Source organism: Gopherus flavomarginatus, chromosome 9 (genome assembly GCF_025201925.1).
Source record: "Gopherus flavomarginatus isolate rGopFla2 chromosome 9, rGopFla2.mat.asm, whole genome shotgun sequence".
In the NCBI taxonomy this organism is placed as follows: Eukaryota; Metazoa; Chordata; order Testudines; family Testudinidae; genus Gopherus; species Gopherus flavomarginatus.
Genome location: NC_066625.1, coordinates 89,110,433 through 89,128,213, shown reverse-complemented (window position 1 = coordinate 89,128,213; position 17,781 = coordinate 89,110,433). Strand labels below are relative to the sequence as shown.

General features: G+C 42.5%; 1 protein-coding gene across 1 annotated transcript in view; it reads right to left on the bottom strand.

Moving 5' to 3' along the window:
- The window catches only part of NOX5 (NADPH oxidase 5), a 96,873-nt gene extending 79,632 nt beyond the window's left edge, over positions 1 to 17,241 (bottom strand). The window contains exon 1 of the mRNA XM_050967626.1: positions 10,994 to 17,241. Coding sequence (XP_050823583.1) covers positions 10,994 to 11,016 — 23 coding nt within the window. The 5' untranslated portion in view covers positions 11,017 to 17,241. The remainder of the gene's footprint in view (positions 1 to 10,993) is intronic.
- Positions 17,242 to 17,781: the final 540 nt, after the last annotated feature.

Below are 17,781 nucleotides of genomic sequence, written 5' to 3'. Positions count from 1 at the left end.
CTGCTGAGTTTGGAGAGTTTGGATGCCAGCCATTTGGCCTGTGTACTTTCATGCCTCAGTGAGCCATTCTGAGACACTTACTCTTCAGTGTCTTTATGTTCCCTTTGAGGTTTATCATTCAGCAGTAGAACCTGAATTTCCACTGTTGTGAGTTACCCCAGTTTGACACAGATGTACCACAGTGCTGTGCCAGTCCTGACCAACCTCCTTCATGATGATCAGTCTTGCATATGACAAAACTCGGATACTGAATTAAGGCAAACCAAACTGTCAGCCACTCCTAGGTATTTGCTCCTTCTCTGGCAACAGTTTCAATAATTCCCTTTTACCACGTCCTTTATAGAAAGCCCGGGTGGTACACAGACTTTGTGTATATTGGTAGGTGTCTTGCCTCTGTCACAAGAGCTTCAGACTGGCATCTTTGAAACTGCCAGATGGATACCCCCATTCAGCAGTTTCAGCTGCTGGTTAATACTATTGTTGCTTCAAAGCTTGATTATTTCATATCTTTATTCACAGGCTACAGTACTAACAGGATAGAACTGCTGCAGCTCTTACTAAGTTGTTTCAGCGCATTGCCCCTGTTTTAAAGGTCTTTCATTGGCTTCCAATAAAATTTTGTATTGATTCTTTTGCAAGTTTGCTTATTCAGTTACAAAGCCCTCTGTATTAGCAAGATATAGCTTCTTTCATCATGTCCCTACTTCTTCACTGAGATCTGAATCTGCTGATTAGGTGGGATGCACTAAACACTATCGAAATAATGCCAACAAGAGCTTTCAATAATTTGCTGCATGATGGTTGAATCGGCTTCTAGTTGAATGCTGGAGCCAAGTCCATCCTCATTTTTAAAGCTAAAGACAGTTTTGCTTTTTAACTGCAAGACACCCTCTTGAGACTTCTCTTAAGACCATTACATAAATACATTTTTGTTGTGAACATTTTATTTTGGCTTTGTAACCCAGATATATGTCAGAGACTGGATTTTCTTAAAACCAGCTACACAAATCATACACATGACTTCGGTCTAGATGAAGGGCCCAGTCACACTCATTGAAGATGACGACAGTTTTACCTTTGACTTGAACAGTACAACAATTGAGCGCTGCATTAAATCCCTGTGTCTGAAATTATTTACCAAGAGAATCTTTTGGGTATGGATGTTGCAAGACCAACCACTCCAGAACAAAGACTGGCTCTGTATCAAATTTAGTAGAGTGCACACTGTTACCACTTTGCTAACCCAGCAGACTTGCCCTAAGGAAACAGAAGAATAAGAAAATGGAGCTCACAATGGTCTTATGAAATTCACCCGTGCTGAAGTCCAGCAGAAGACTTACATACCACTTAACTCCCACTTACGCCATGGGGGGGGGGTGGAATGTGACATTTACAAGACAACTTTACAATGCAATACACGTACCTAGAAAAAACAAACAAGCAGGTAAATCACCTCAGCTTCAATATATTCCTACACAGTAAAAATACATCCTGGATTTTTTTCCAGTTTATATCACTCCGAGTTACTTCAGTTGTTTTTAAACATTTTTGTACAACACCCAGTGCACTGGATACATACTTTATAAATGTGACCAAATAAAATAATTGCCCAATTATGGCCTTGTAAACAAAACATTTCTGTGATACTTTCCCCTAAAGTGATGTATATAGAGCAGATGTTACAAATCAAGGTCTTCGCATACAGCCTGAGTAAATGAAGAAAGCCACAGACATCAGAATCCTTTCCCCAGTGGTCACTGCTGCAGCCTTAAGCTACTGTAACACCTGTGACTGCTCAGAATTAAGTCCTTCCCTCCTGCCTAAAGCGGTCTCTGCACTAGTACACTTGGAACACTTGTGAAACATGGCGTTATGATATGCCGGGTGTGGGCACCTTGTAGGACTTCCCATCTTGCTGCCCATTAGATCTTCCCTACCCACAGTGGAGGGGGAAGTGCACCTAAGAACCCAGCTCTGTTATGGTCATCAAACACTTTTATTGTAATACAGCTTAATCAGAGATGTGATCTAGATCTGACTGCAATAGAGCTGGCCTATAACGATCAGGAAACATCCAACCAAGCATTCTTTACCTTTACTGTGAAATCTGAATTATAGTTACATGATTTCTAAAGAGTTGGGACCTAGGTTTGCTCCTGATGAAGCCAATAGAAAAACTCCCATTAACTTCAGTGAGAGCAGGAGAGTGGGGTTGGTATATGCTCATTCCTCTTTGGCATCAGCCCACTGTATTTATCCCTAGATCAGGGTGAGCAAACTTTTTGGCCTGAGGGCCACATTGGGGTTCTGAAACTGGAGGGAGGGCTGGGTAGGGAAGACTGTGCCTCCCCAAAGAGCCTGGCCCCTGTCTCCTATCCGCCCCCTCCCACTTCCTGCCCACTGACTGCCCCCCTCAGAACCACTGACCTATCCAACCCCCCCCGCTTTCTGTCCCGACTGCCCCACTCAGAACTCCCAACCCCCCACTCTCTGTTCCCTGACCCCTATTCACACCCTCGCCCCCCACCAGGACTCCCACCCCTATCCAACCCTCCCTGTTCCCCATCCCAACGCCCTCCCCCTGAACCTCTGTCCCATCCAACTACTCCCGGTCCCGTCTGCCCCTCGCCCCTTATCCAACCCCCCTGCTCCCAGCTCCCTTACCATGCCACTCAGATCATCAGGACTGGCAGCCGTGCCACTTGGACGGAGCCAGCCACGCCACTGCACAGTCTAGAGCACTGGGGCAGGCCGGAGGCTCTCACAGCCGCATGGTCCGGCACGAGCCCACAGTCCCGCTGCCCAGAGCGCTAGTGGCATGGCAAGTTGAGGCTGTGGGGGAGGAGGGACAGCACGGGAGGGGCTGGGGGCCAGCCTCCCTGGCTGGGAGCTCAAGGGCTGGGCAGGACCGTCCTGAGGGCCCGGTGTGGCCCGCAGGCCGTAGTTTGCCCATCTCTTCTCTAGATAATATTCTGCTCCATCACTATGACATTAATGTTGCAGACACACTGGGATCCCTGCCTTGTCAGAGTCTCACTAGAATGAATTGCTTCTCCTGTATTTCTCTCTCAATACCGACTCTCTTTTTTCAGCTCTTCATTATGTTTTGAATTCTTCAGTCTGTTTTTAACAGCAGCCTCTCAGCTACAGCTTGCACTTTTTTCATGGATCCCCTTACTTCAGCTAGAAACTATCTTCATGCTTTAGCACTAGTTAGTCAGGATTTCAGTTTGTCTATACAAGTAGCTCCTCTCTTTAGTTGTTTCCTTCCCAATTTCCTGAAAAAGTGGCTGCATTTACTTAATAAGCAAGCATTCAGATGGGAGATGACAGGTAATATAGTCAATGGAAATAAAACCATATGTTCACAAAATAACTAAAATCAGCTAGCATGCAAATTTATTTGTAAGATTCAATATTATCGAGGGAGACATTCTACCTAGCAGAGCAGAAAGTTAAGTTTCTTGGGCTCCATTCCCCTCTCTGCCCCTGGCTTCTGTATGATGTTCATCAAGTCATTCAACCTCTCATCCCTCAATATCCTATCCATAAAATGGATGAAATATTACTTCCTTACTCAGGTCTTGTGAAAATTGTTTACAATATGATTGCTACTGGAGATGGAGCTTCAAGCAGTTGTTCCCGGCTCAATCGGGTCCTGTTGGAAAAGGATCAGCAAACATCTCTAGGGACATGACTTTTTCCAAAATAGAAGCTGCACTTTGTGAAGTCGCCAGTGACTGACATCAGGCTGTCATCATAGAGGCAAGGTTTAAACCCCAAAGTCTTACATCAACCAAAAGGTTGGGCGATGAGAATAAAAATTGACAACAGGGTAGAAACTATTTAAACAACTCCTAGAATTAAAATCTAACCATGGTGGGGTTTTTTGAGAAAACTATTTCAAAGGAACAATCATTGCATCCTGACACACTGCCAGAAAGCAGAGGGAGGTGTTTGGGTCTGCACGTTAGAGATAGCTGGAAAATGAGTTTCACAAAAGAGTTGGGAATTATTTTTGCTCTGCAGGCTTCAAGATGGAATTATTTTTCACTTACTGGATTTTTTTTTAAATAAAACCTTTTATTGAAAATATTCAGTTAAAAGACCTCCCTCTCATCCACTTCTCTTCCTTGAAAAGGGGAACGGAAGATAAAAAAAGAAAAACAAAAGAGATTTTTCTCTCATTTGGAATTTTATTTAAAAAAATATATAATTTTTTGAAAATACACATTTTGTGGAAACATCAGCATTTTTCAAAAGCTTTTAAATTAAAAAATCATATGAAAATTTTGACCAGCCCTACTCTTCTCCTTTTCATGCCCTCAGATAGCAGGGGTCTGAGGACATACAGGGTGCATGTGGGGCCCCAACAGACACTAAAGTTTCCTGACCCACACATGCATCATGAATGGGATCCACCTGAACAACTGATGTTTCAGTTGATCCTCGCTGGTCATTCTGTGCAAAGAATGATTCCAACTGTACCAATGACAAAGAAGAGATACAGAATACAAAACTTGGTGTAATTAAGGCAGAATCCAAATGTAAGTACAAACAATACTCAGACATGTTGTAGTTTCAGATTAGTGTAATAGCTCATCACCACTCTTCTTATAATGAAGCACAAAGAGTTTGAGAGATTTTCTTATGTAGAATCATGACACACTACATTGGAGCTGCATTTCTAGAACCTTTGCTCTGGGACCCACACTCTTGCTCTGTCTGAAGTCAATGAGAGATTCGCCAAGCATTAGAACCTTTTGGGAGAAGAGCGTATTGACATGAAAGAACGCCCCTTGAAGGTTGAGCGTTACAAAATAGTTCCCCAAATCCAGGAGTGGAAATATAGCTCTAAGTGTCACCATCTTGAATTTCTGTACCTTGACAAAAGTAATTAACATTCTTAATTCTGGAACTGGTCTCCGCCCACCCTTCTTTTTAGAAACCAAGTACTTGGATTAAAATCTTCTTCACCTGTACTGAGTGGGAAGTAGTTCCACAACTCCAATGCAAAAGGATAAAACCTCTTGGTTCAGAAGAGGTTCATGAGATGGATCTCTGGAAAAAAAAATGGGGAAGAAGGCAATATGGAGTACCCTGATGTTATAACCTCCGAAATCCATCTGCAGTGATAACTTGCTCCCATGCAATGCGAAAATGAGAGAGACAATCCTCAAAAGGTGGGCGGACAGAAGGGGTAGGATTGTAAAGCATCAGATCTGGTTCATGGGAATATTTATGGGCTTTGACCACAGCATCATGAGCACTTCGCAGCTGACTGCTGCATCAGAGTAAGAGGAATAATTGTGAACTCTCCCTTCTGCATCCTGGATTTTTTTTTAAATGTGGCTCCAACGACCTACAGTAGCTGGATAAGGATGGACTTGATCTCTGTGCTGTCTGAGACAGACTAAATCTCTTTTTATTCACAGGTGTATATATGTCCAACAAAAGAAGGGTCACCCAAGAGTCCTTCAGAAAATGCAGAGTTGTTCGTGGAGTCACTAAACAATTTCAGACCAAGAAAGGGAAGGTCCTCTACTGTGCTTTGGACTTCTTGTGGAAATCCTGAGGACTAGAGTCATGAGACTTTACACCTAGCTCCAGCTATGGAAATGGAGCAAGCAGCCATATTAGCGAAGACATTCTGTGCAACTGATGTGGTTGTATTTTGCCAGAATCACCTGATAATTGTCTATCTGGTGTTACAGGGTTGTGGATAAATAACTTTTATGGCCAAAAAGGTTTAAGTGGTTCTGGTCTTTATCACATGGGGATACCTTTCAATGCAGTTGCCTACTATGTTAATTCACGGTATCCATGAGCAAAGAATTAGGGGCAGGACAAAAAACTAAAACTTGCAAACCCCTAGTAGAACATAATATATTTTATCTGCTCTTTTAGCTGTCAGGAGTGGGGAGCAGTAGCACTCTGCCAGATAACTTTGGCAGGTTCTAAGAGGACCTCATTTATAAGCAAGGCAACCCATGCCACCGATGGTGTACGTACAATACCATGCAATTTACGCTGGTCTCTTGAACTACTAATGGAATCTTGAAAGCATCTGCCACTCTTTTCATCAACTCCTGAAATGGCTTGAAGTTGTCCATGTGAGTTGGTAGGGGCATGACAGCCTCAGGTGGGGAAGAGGGGGCTATATTAGTCTGTGGAATTGTCCCCTCATCAGCTCTCTTCTTGTTTTTCAAATGTCCCTTCCTATAGAGAAGAATGATGTGGTGGGACAGAGAGAACTGGAGTGTGCTGTCTGGTACAGTCCACATGAATAGTTGGTACCCTAAAAAACTGTTGTCAGCAGACAGCTGAGTATGCCCACTAGGGAGGATTGTAGGGGGATAAGGGAGGCAGACAATACTAGTCATACCAGGGAGGATGGTTGGCAGATCGTGGTAGTAAAAGCCTGGAAGTGTCTTTTGATGTTCCAGGTGCTTAGTAATCAAAGGTCGGCAGTCAATCAGCGTAGCCCTGTACTGAGATTAGAGAGAGTCTGAAGTACTCTCTTCTTTGTATTCCAACAGAGCACCCAAAGGAGGAGTATTTGGCTGTATGTCAGACCGAATCACTTCTGAGGCAGGCAATAGGGTGAAAGGTGAGATACTAGGGATAACTCGGGTTTTGGTACCAGGAGCCTTAAGCTCAGCAAAGATGATTCAGGTTCATTGGAGAAAAATAGGTCCTGTGGTATTGCATGAATCTGCACAGACATTTGATGAATCCTAGACACTGAAGCATGCGGTACCAAGAGATGCTCTGCCTCTTGCTGTACTGATGCTCTTGGCAGTGAAGAGGCAGCAGCAGATGAGGGTGGTACCAAGTGTTTCAGAAGCACCTCATTCAGGCTTCAGTGGTACCAAAGGCTTCAGCACTGTGTGACTTTGATGAAGGCTTTCACTTGGAGAAACCTTTAAGGCGCGTGATGTCTCCTTTAAGCAAGCATCTTAAGAATACGGTGTCTCTGAGAAGATCTAGCAAGAGACTTTCCTCATGTCACTTGAAAGTCTGTCTCTCCATGACCTAGAAGGTAAATGAGCTGCAGACACTGACAGAGTGATATGGTCGTTCAGAGGCCGATGTTCCAGGTGGGTCTCTGGGCCTGGATCTGAAGCAGGACAAAGTGAGCACTCCATCACAAAAAGCTGAAGTTTTCTCTCTCCATCCTTCTGAAGTGACTCTTGAAGCTTGCACAGGTCTTGCACTTCAAATGGATGTGCATATCCAAGCAGCACATACAGTGCTAGCAGCCATCACTAACTGGAAAGGATTCCCAGCACGGGAGGCAATGTTTGAAGCCTGGTTACTTAGACATTCCCAAAGAAAAAACAGGCTTCTCTAGAGACAGCCCTTCTCTATGGAGGTGAGGGTGCATGAGAGACAAAACCCCAGCCAAAAGGAGAAAGAACCCTCAAAAACTAAACACTTACTACACAAACTATAAAGAATAAAAGTAAAATACACTTAAAATTAAGTACTAAAGACTAGCTAAGATGAGTAACTCTGCAGGCAAGCACTACGAAGTGCTTTGTCTCAGGGAGAGGTGGTTGAGAAGGAATTTAGGGCAGTGCATCTGTCACAGCCTTATATACCCTCGGTATGGAACATCAAGGAGGCTAGGGCACATGCCTAGACCAAATGAAGACTGCTGCTCAAAAATCTCTGATTGAAGGTACATGAGATGCATGCAAACCTCAAGTGAAGAGTCCTTAGGGACACTGCTTGAAGAAGAAAGTTATGGACTTGATGCAGAAACTACTGGAAAGGTTGCGTGTCTTGGGTTCCATGGGTCAGCCTAGATGATTGCAGTAGTCCTTAAAAATCGATTATTAAGTTTTTTTCATTTAATCTTACCAATAAAAAAGGAATTGTGTAAATATTTTAACCTACAATACCCATTTAATAACTAAATATTATTTATATAAATCTGAGACCCACACAAGGTGGGTGAGGTAATATCTTTTTTTGGAGTAACTTCTGTTGCTGAAAGGGACAAGCTCACAAGCTTCACAGAGCTCTTCCTCAAGTCTGGAGAAGATAACCCCAGTGTCACAGCTAAATACAAGGTGGGACAGATTGTTAAGCAGAAGGGGTTCACACATGGTAGACCACTTAAAATGAGATGGGCACTTAACACTCTTGCAGGACAAAGGAAGGTTAGTAGACAGCAGAGCGTGTTATAAATTGTAATGAAAAGCAGTGTCCCTAAATCCAGGATTTTTAGTGTCCAGCAGTTATGAATTTAAGTTCCCAGCTTGCCTTTTGAAGTTGTTGTGTAGGCTTCAGGAGAAAGACTGAGAAGTCAGATATGGAGTTAGTTTTGTGAAGTGTTCATCCATGGGGGATAGACAGGATGTTTTTATATTTTATTTTTCTGTATAAGTTCATTCAAGGGTATAGTTTTGTTGGGGCACTTGATGCACTGAATGAGGTACACCACATGTTGTCATAGGAATGTGTAAGATCCATCAATCTTGAAAGATATGTTATGGGGTGGGGGTATTAATCACCATAGTAGTGGAGATATGTCTGCAGGTTTGATATGTTATTGTGGCCAGGTCTGGTGCAGCTCTTAATTTAAATATAGCAGTTAAACTACTTCCTACTCTTTCACCATTGCAATCCTTAATGTTTTATAAAGAAACAGGTGAATCCTGGGGAGTGACAACTTAGTAAGAGGGGGGACTACTGGTAAAGCAATGGTCTGAATGATCAGAGGCTAGCTACAAAAATACATGCTTGATGTGGTAAAAGCTAGGACTTCTATTGGCTAACCAAGAAGCTATTTAATTATTCGTTAATCTTTCTACGGAAATGTGTTTATAGTCATTACATGAATTATCTGTGATCACTGCTACAGAAAACACACTCATCTGTGATCACTTCAGAACAAGTCACTTGGATATTTCCCATCTAATAGTTAAGACGGGCTTGACTGCCAAAGGGACTTCAAAGCATAAAGCTAAGGAATACTCAAAGAGTTTTGAACAAAAAAGCCCACTCTATCTTACATCTGCTAAGTAAAATCTGTAATACACATACTATAATGTATTTAGAATAATCAGCTTCTGCAGGAAAGACTGCTACATATTTAAATATATAAAAAAGAACTCTCAGGCTGTTTAAAAACTGAAACACAGACTATTGGGATTTATGAGATATTGGTTGATTGCTTTGGCAGATTGGAAAAAAAATGGTGATATTTGATTCCTTCCCTTGTTCTCCTGAGGTTATGTATTTTCTAAGCACTATTAGCGTGAGATATTGTACAAATGAAAAGACAAGGTCCAGTCTACACTAAAAACACTTAGCGTCTCTTGCCACAGAAATCAATTCACTCACACCATGTACTGTGGCCAGAAGTAGCATAAGTTGTGCACTACAATGAGAGCAGTATGAAATTCTGAGTAGTACATATAATTACACTATAGTTTTATGCCTTCTATGTACTGTGTGTCCAGACCAGCATAAATGAGAAACAGTTAACAGAAAAGAGGGCTTTTCTCTTGGCCAGAGGCTGAGATACTATTACGTAAGGCATGCCAAACAGCATTCAGACACTGGAGCCAGGGCATAGTCCTCACTCCTGGTTTGACATGGTATAAAGAAAGCACTCAGGCTCCACACAGAGCCCAGCAGAGTATTCATGTCTCAAAGAAAAATGAATGTTAACCCCCCCCCACAGCTGAACACCCATTGATGGAAGCACAGGTACCCAAACACCATCAGAATACATTGTACTTATAAACCACGTGCTCACAAGTGTTAGCAGATTTGCCCATTACCTTGGAGTACGCTCATTTATTAGGCAGCAAAAAATCCTGTGGCACCTTATAGACTAACAGACGTTTTGGAGCATGAGCTTTCGTGGGTGAATACCCACTTCCTCAGATGCATGTAGTGGAAATTTCCAGGGGCAGGTATATATATGCTAGCAAGCAAGCTAGAGATAATGAGGTCAGTTGAATCAGGGAGGATGATGCCCTGTTCTAGCAGTTGAGGTGTGAAAACCAAGAGAGGAGAAACTGGTTCTGTAGTTGGCAAGCTATTCACAGTCTTTGTTCAATCCTGAGCTGATGGTGTCAAATTTGCAGATGAACTGAAGCTCAACAGTTTCTCTTTGAAGTCTGGTCCTGAAGTTTTTTTGCTGCAGGATGGCCACCTTAAGGTCTGCTATAGTGTGGCCAGGGAGGTTGAAGTGCTCTCCTACAGGTTTTTGTATATTGCCATTCATTTATTAGGGTTATTCTTTGGGGGAGAGGGGTTCTGTAATTCTATCAATGTACTGCTTGTGTCACTTGTGTTCTCATACGGAGCTTTAGTCCTCCCTACTGCAAGTCTCCTCCCAGTGGAGCTATCCTGCAGGACCTAGGTTTCCGAGAGCTGGGTTCTTCCAGCTCCAGAATCAGGTGCACCCACACACACATTAACAGAGAGCATCCGAGAAGATTGGATTAATCAGCACTCAAAAGCTGACCCCTTATATGTGCCTGGGTCAGCAAGCTGGGTTGAGCACCACCTCCAAGCTGTCACCTTCATATGCACTGGGCACCACACCAGAATAGAGTATGACTGAGCAGGGTGGGTCAAGCAGCACTTTCAAGCTGCCACCCTCTCATGTCCCAGGTTCAGCACATCCCTATCCCCACTTTCACGTTACAATTGTTCTGGCAGTAACCCACTTGATGAGCAAACCCCACAGGATTTTTGGGTGCTGCAGGGATCTTTAGCTTAGATACAAGGAGCGTTGCTGCAGAGAGAAAGAGAGAAGCATCCAGCTTAACCATGAAAGTTATTTATTACCAGGTAATAACCATACATGGGGAGCCAAACAAACAAAACAGTTATAATATTAAATCTAACTTACATTTGATTAGAAAAGTCAGGTTTAGAAAACTAAAACTGATCACACAAGTCAGGGTCAGAAGGCTTTACTGAGAGAGAGAGAGAGAGAGAGAGAGAGAGAGAGTTAGGTTCTCACCAGTCCATGAAGCTTGAATCCATCAGAGTTCCCAGGTGGTGGTGGTAGCTGAGGGTCCGGAGTGCTGGAGAAAGGCAGAGCCCCCAGCACGATCAGTCAGGAGAAGGTAAGTCCCAGTGGAATTGATGTATATTTTGGATCCAGGCATCAGAGCACTTACTTGAGCATGGGCAGGGGTTTTTGTAGGGAAAGAACAATGATTCAAGACAGAAAACTAGATTTGTTTATGGGTAAATTGATGGCTCAAGGGAGTATACCAAAGCTCTTTTGTTCAGGCTAGACAATAGGAACTGCTCATTCTTGGCTATGGGAGGCATTCCTTCGAGGGAACTCACAATACAATTAGGCAGCTTCAGTATTTTGGATACCAATAAAGGATTTATTACTAGAATTGGTCTGATAACTACTGAGTTGGGGGTGTGCAGACATGGATTCATTAACATCTGGAGCAGAGATCCCCATCATGCAGTGCTTTCCTGCTGTTCTGGTCCCAGAGTTCAGTGCAGTTCTTGCGCTGGAATCTCTGTTCTCCATTCTGTATGCTAAGGGAGATGCCTCCCCATCCCATCTTTTTAATGCAAATAAGGCTAGGGGAGTTTCTTTAATCCTGCCACCCTTGACCAGAGGGGTTTAGATATGTCTTTCACCGCCTTTGCATTGCACCATAAGATACTACACTGCATATAGGCATGTACACACCCAGTTGCACACATATTACTAAAAACAATGCCAAAGAGGAAAATGATGATCTGATCTACCTCTATGCTATGAGCTAAGACAGTAATACTCAGACCTCAGTGGTTCAGGAGCCAAATTAGTGACCATTACCCAAAAGCCACAATAGTGTGAATTCAGTTTCTCTCTCTCTCTCTCTCTCTCTCTCTCTATGAATTTGTTTCTCTCTCTCTCTCTCTCTAGTGAAATCATCCTGACTGGTTACTAATTAAATCACGTTTTAATATCATGTGCTGCAAAGAGCCACAGAAGACACATTAAAGAGTCACTTTCGACTCACGAGCCTCAGTCTGAGTACCACTGAGTTAGTGCAAGCATAAATAGCGTTGTAGCAATGGTAGCAGTTTAGCCATGCCAAGCACATACCTAGCTTGTAGTGCATCATTTTCACAGGAAACACTCCTGATCACCATCAGTGACACTCCAAATAGCATTTACCAAGCCACCTCTTCTCATTAAAGAGAAATACCACTTATTATGATGCTACATTTAATATTTGGCATTTATAAGCAGCCTTCCAAGGATCTCAAAGTGCTTTGCACACATTACTGAATTCATCCAACTCTCCTCTCATGTAGATTTCCCCCACTTCACAAAAGGGGGAAACTGAGGCACACAGAAGAGCACAGAGAGCCTGTGGCAGAATCAAGAATATAAGTGACAGTGTCACACTTCCTGTCATTCCTGTATATATACTTACACTCAAACTTTAAATCAGAGATTGATCACTTCTTGACTGATGGATTTGGATTTCATTTTTTCCCTTTACTGTGAGAACCTCTTTTCATGGACTGCTCTGGAAGTTTTCTCCTGACTTGACCGCTTCCTATTCCCTTGCTCAGATTTAGTATGCTGTCCTCCTACGGCATACACTTACCTTTCTCGATTCAATCTATGATTCCGCACATGTACTGAATATGCCTTAAACAGCCCACTAATTCATTACCAATCATGATGTAATTTTGTATATGAATATTCCTGTTTCCATTTGTTTCCCTACAAAAAAAATGGTATAAAGCAAGTTTCTTGTTATCTTGGTTTTGCAGCTTTCAACAAGCTGCTCCATCATTTGAGTTTCACTGTTATACACTAGCCACTCTTACTCTAAATATAATTAAAAAATAGTCACTTTGAATACTGGGAGTCTGATTATGCAACCAGTGTTTGCAAACAACTTCCACTGAAGTCAGTGGAAACTGGTTATGTGCAATATCTACCAGATATTATCAAGTCCTGGAAGTTTCTGCACTAGAAAAACAATTATATTTCATATTGTTTTGGAATAATCTAACCCGCATAGAACAAATTCAAATACACAATTTTAGGTAAATAATGTCAGATCAGAATATCCCTGAACCTTGGCTCCAGATGTAACCTAACTAGTGACTAGTTATTAGTACAACTATCTAACAATCCAATGTTTTTTAAATGATTTTAAGCACTGGAACTTTTAAGTCCAAGATGCAGAGACTTTTACTTATGTCTGTATATTTCCCATATTGATCATATCAAGATTTTTAAAAATATAAAATTGTAGAGGTTGTCAAAAATGTTTATCACAATTTCCCATAAAAATTTCTCTCTTTGCTTATTTCCCTTAACAATCCCTCTGTACAAATCTCAGCTATAGCATCTGTTTAACTATAAGGGGTTTAGCTCAGAAATTGATTATTTTTATTCCAATTACTATATCTACATGCACTACCAGTGAATGAAGAAAAGATGTTAGCAGTGAAGTGAAGAAGGAAATGCACTGTTCAATTGTCGCAGAGACCAATAAGATACTAGTTGGTCTCCAAAGGAATATTATAAACAAGAAATTTCCCACCAAGAGCTCAATCCAGCAAATGCTCAAGCACCAACATGACTTTATTGACATGAGAAGTCCAACTGAACTGATTAAGACTAATTGTGTACTGAAACATTTGTATAGGCAGACCCTCAAGCAAACCGCCTGGTGACTTTGGAATGCAGTACTCCAGATTCCCAGACCTGTACTGTATACTTTTTCTTTAGAAATAGACAAACTCCAGCTTAAGATAGCTAATTGGTCAAAGCTACTGAAGTGTTTAGCTAGTAAAATGAGGAGCACAAGCCTGTGTCTACACAAGCATCACACAGACTTGGGTAAGTTTCTATTTGGTCAGAGCAGTAACTGAAAAACCAGATACTTTTTGGAATTATAAAACATTAATGGAGTGCATTTTGGTGTTTGCAGCATGGGACTAGAAATCAGGCTTCTCAAGATCTGTTCTCAGCTTTGTCATTGACTCACTGTGTAATGAGGAATACACCTGAGTAAATCAAGGCACAGAAAAGTTTTATCGATAAAATTAGATTGACCTACCTCCTACATATGTTGTGATTTAAAACTTCATTTTGCAAAGCTCACTGGATGCTATGGTTTGTGCTAGGTACGTGCGAATTATCTGGAGATCTTTTATCACGCTACTAAGCGTTTGGTATTCTCTGCTAGGACTCTACTAGTAGGTTCCTCTAATGGGGGAAAAAAACAGAATAAATGGACAATTACATGGATTCCAGCAATAGCACAGTTAGATGTTTAATTGCTGTGATTCTTACTCATATCCATAGTACTAACTGCTTGCTGTATTTGGGGCTGGAGAACAAGAACATACTGGCAGGACCTTTGGAGTATTTTCACTTTCCAAAAGATTACCCAGAGATCACAAGATCAATTTCCTGCCATTATAAGATGAAGACTCTGGTCATTTATGTTTCTTAGTTGCTCTAAAAACCCTGCAAGATAGAATCCCATAAAATTCACCAGTAAGTAATATCTCTGAATCGATTAGAATAAAAACACAACATATAATAAGTATATTCAAAAATGCACAAGGAAATAACTCAATTAGGGTTAAATTTTGCTTCAGTTGAAGTGTTTTACTATTAAAAAGGTCACACAATTGAGTCCTTAATTATTTAAGTGAATTAAGGCTATAATATTTTTAATGATTTTACTTTGGTTTCTTCTTCTGTTTTAAAACTAATAAAAACCTTTCAGTGACCATACTGAGGCATGACATCAAAATTCAGCTTCTGTTTACAAAGCTAGATCTTCCACTGTTATCTGAAAAGCATTAACAGTTGTGAAAGTGTGCTTTTTTCAGGTATGGGCCCTTGTTCTATGCTGGGAGAAACTGTCAAAAATTAAACTCTGTGCTCTGCTTTTCAGAACATATGAAATCCTTGTAACAGGAGGAAGGGTGGAGGAAAAAAAAAACCCTCAAGGAATTTCATTTGTTTCTCACTAGATTTTTATGTGATCACACTTACATAGCAGTTAATTTTTTTTGTTGATTTTAAACATTTGAAAACTTTAAGGAAAGGAAGTTTGTACTTTCTTATATGATTTTATCATCTGGAAGTAATAGCACCTAGCTTTTACGAAGCAATTTTCATCATAGCTTTTGTGAAAGTGCTAGGTAAAGGAAAACATATTTGTACTCTTTCAAAAAAATATTTATATGGTACAGCTCTAATTAAGGTTCTAAAATATTTTATTTCCATGAGCAACGCTGCTTTACAGAGGCGTATAATTTAGCGATTAAAATTCACTGCAGGACAAAACTTTGCACAAAGTCCCAGACTAAGAGACAGTTTTGTTCACAATGTCTGAAGGGAGTATTTGGCCACTTATAAAATAAAATTCACGTATCCTTCTTCATCCAGTAAACCTAAAATTTTTTTTTTTTTTTAAAACGTACATAACTTTAGTCATTGTAGAAACTATGCTATAAAGGTAAATAAAATGACTTTTCCAAGGCCGGATCAAGTCATAAAACAAAAACAAAAAAAAATCAGGAACAGAGGCTTTTAGTCTTTGATATAATCATTACATAAACTCTAAAAAGAGGGAAAAAATAGTTCTGACCACCTCAAGACAATTTTATTGAACTGTGAATTTGTTTTGTTTTATTTAAAGTTATACTTTAAACATGTGGCCCTCCCCAGATCTTTTTCAGGTCAATCTAGTTAAATACGTATTATTTCTGAGCCTATGAAGCGCAGGAATAAAAACAACCCTCCTAAGCTTTGATGAAAATCTAGTCCCCTCGTAACTGGATTTTGCTGCAGTTTTCCTCCAGTTAGGAGAGTCAAGCAACTCATTTAGCAGGTGCATTGATAATCTCTAAAAGTCATTATGTGGTGGTTATTACAGACCATCCTTGCCCTGGAGCTCAGCACACTTTTGCTTTGATCAACACAAAATCGTCTCCAAGCTATGAAAACTGAGGCTGAAACAGCCTTCAGCCAGGCAACACCACTAGACTGTCATTATTGTTGGTGCTGAACTTTTAAAAATAGTCCATGGGAATAGGGCTTCTTCCTACCTCGGGGAACGGGAGAGGGGAGGGAAATAAAACAAGAGTCTACTGAAGCTTCAAGTCTCAATGAATGGTAAAAGGTGCTTAACCAATGGGCAAGCTAGAATCTCACCAGGTGATTAGGGCATGAAGTGCCAGACTGAGTCCTGCACACTGATCCAAGTGAAAATGGCCCCTGTCCTTGATAAGTCCATTCATACACAGAGGTAAGTGAGTGTGGGTTTCACAAGCTAAATACTAGTGAAGCCAATATTTGATGCAGTTAGCCTTGCCAACACATACTTAGGACTTTCACTTCAGAAATGTGCCTGGCAAAAGGTAAAGAAATACTTTATTGGCACCCTAGGACCTCCTCCACCTCTGAATCTGATAACAGGACATACTACAATCAACAAAGCATTCTGAAATAAAACTGCAAGGTCTTCCTTGTGACAATCCATCATTTGTAAGACTAGACTGTCTCCAGTGACCCAGAGCTGTCCAAAGAGAACACTGCCCTTTTTGGGATGTTTGATTTACAAACAACATGTTCTTCCCCTATGTGTTTTTTCAGTGTCTGACACCTCAGTCACCAAAGCTGCCTTCAAGAACTAGCAGCTTCTGTGGCTTGCACAGACAAGACTCCCATCCAGGTAGATGTATGTGGGAGCCACATGCCTTAACTATAGTACCTTTGTGTTTAGCAGGTGTCCCTGCCTTGGCTCAGTGTATGGGATAGTATGGAGAAAGCCCGGGAGGCAGGGATGAGAGAAAAATGAGAGGGTACAGTAAGAAGCATCTTGGGCAGCACGAGGATGGGCTGGGGCAGCCTATCTAAAGCTGATGCAGCAGGCACATGCACTCTTGCCGGCTAGCGGAACCACAGAAAAAGGCCCTTCTAGGTCTCTGGCAGCACCAAGACTGTGCTCCTCTGCACAGTTCCCCAGGCTAGGGGGATAGAGAGCTGAGCCTGACCATGCCAGGGCTGCAGCCCATACATCTAGTGAGTAGCGCCCCCCGCCTCATTCCCTGCTGGTCTCCATACCCAACACCCCTCTGATAGGGCTTGGCCTCCAACCGCCATCCTTTCTCCACTCATTCTCCCTCCTGCTCCACCCCCCACCCTCCGGTATCCTTCCACACATCTCCTGAGCCACAGCCCCCCCATATCTCCACAGCTCCCCCCAACCCTCAGTCCCCCCACACACACACCCCAAGCCACAGCTCTCCCCAACCACAGTCCCCCCGAACCACAGCTCCCCCTAACCCTCAGCTCCCCTCAACCCTCAGTCCCCCCCACACCCAAGCTCTCCCCCAACCTCAGCCCCCCAACACCCCGAGCCACAGCTCCCCCCACCCTCAGTCCCCCACACACACACCTCGAGCCACAGCTCCCCCCAACCCTCAGTCCCCCCCCACACACACCCCAAGCCACAGCTCTCCCCACCCTCAGTCCCACCACACACACCCCGAGCCACAGCTCCCCCCCACCCTCAGTCCCACCACACCCCCCCGAGCCACAGCTCTCCCCCCACCCTCAGGCCCCCACACACACCCCGAGCCACAGGCTCCCCTCAATCCTCAGTCCCCCTCCACACACCTCTGATCTCACCCTCCTACTCACCCACACACCCCCTAGAGCCCCCCAAACTGTCCCCACACGTGCCCTAACCGCAGAACCCACAGCCCCCATCTCCCCCCACCCACAGCCCCCCCACTCCGACA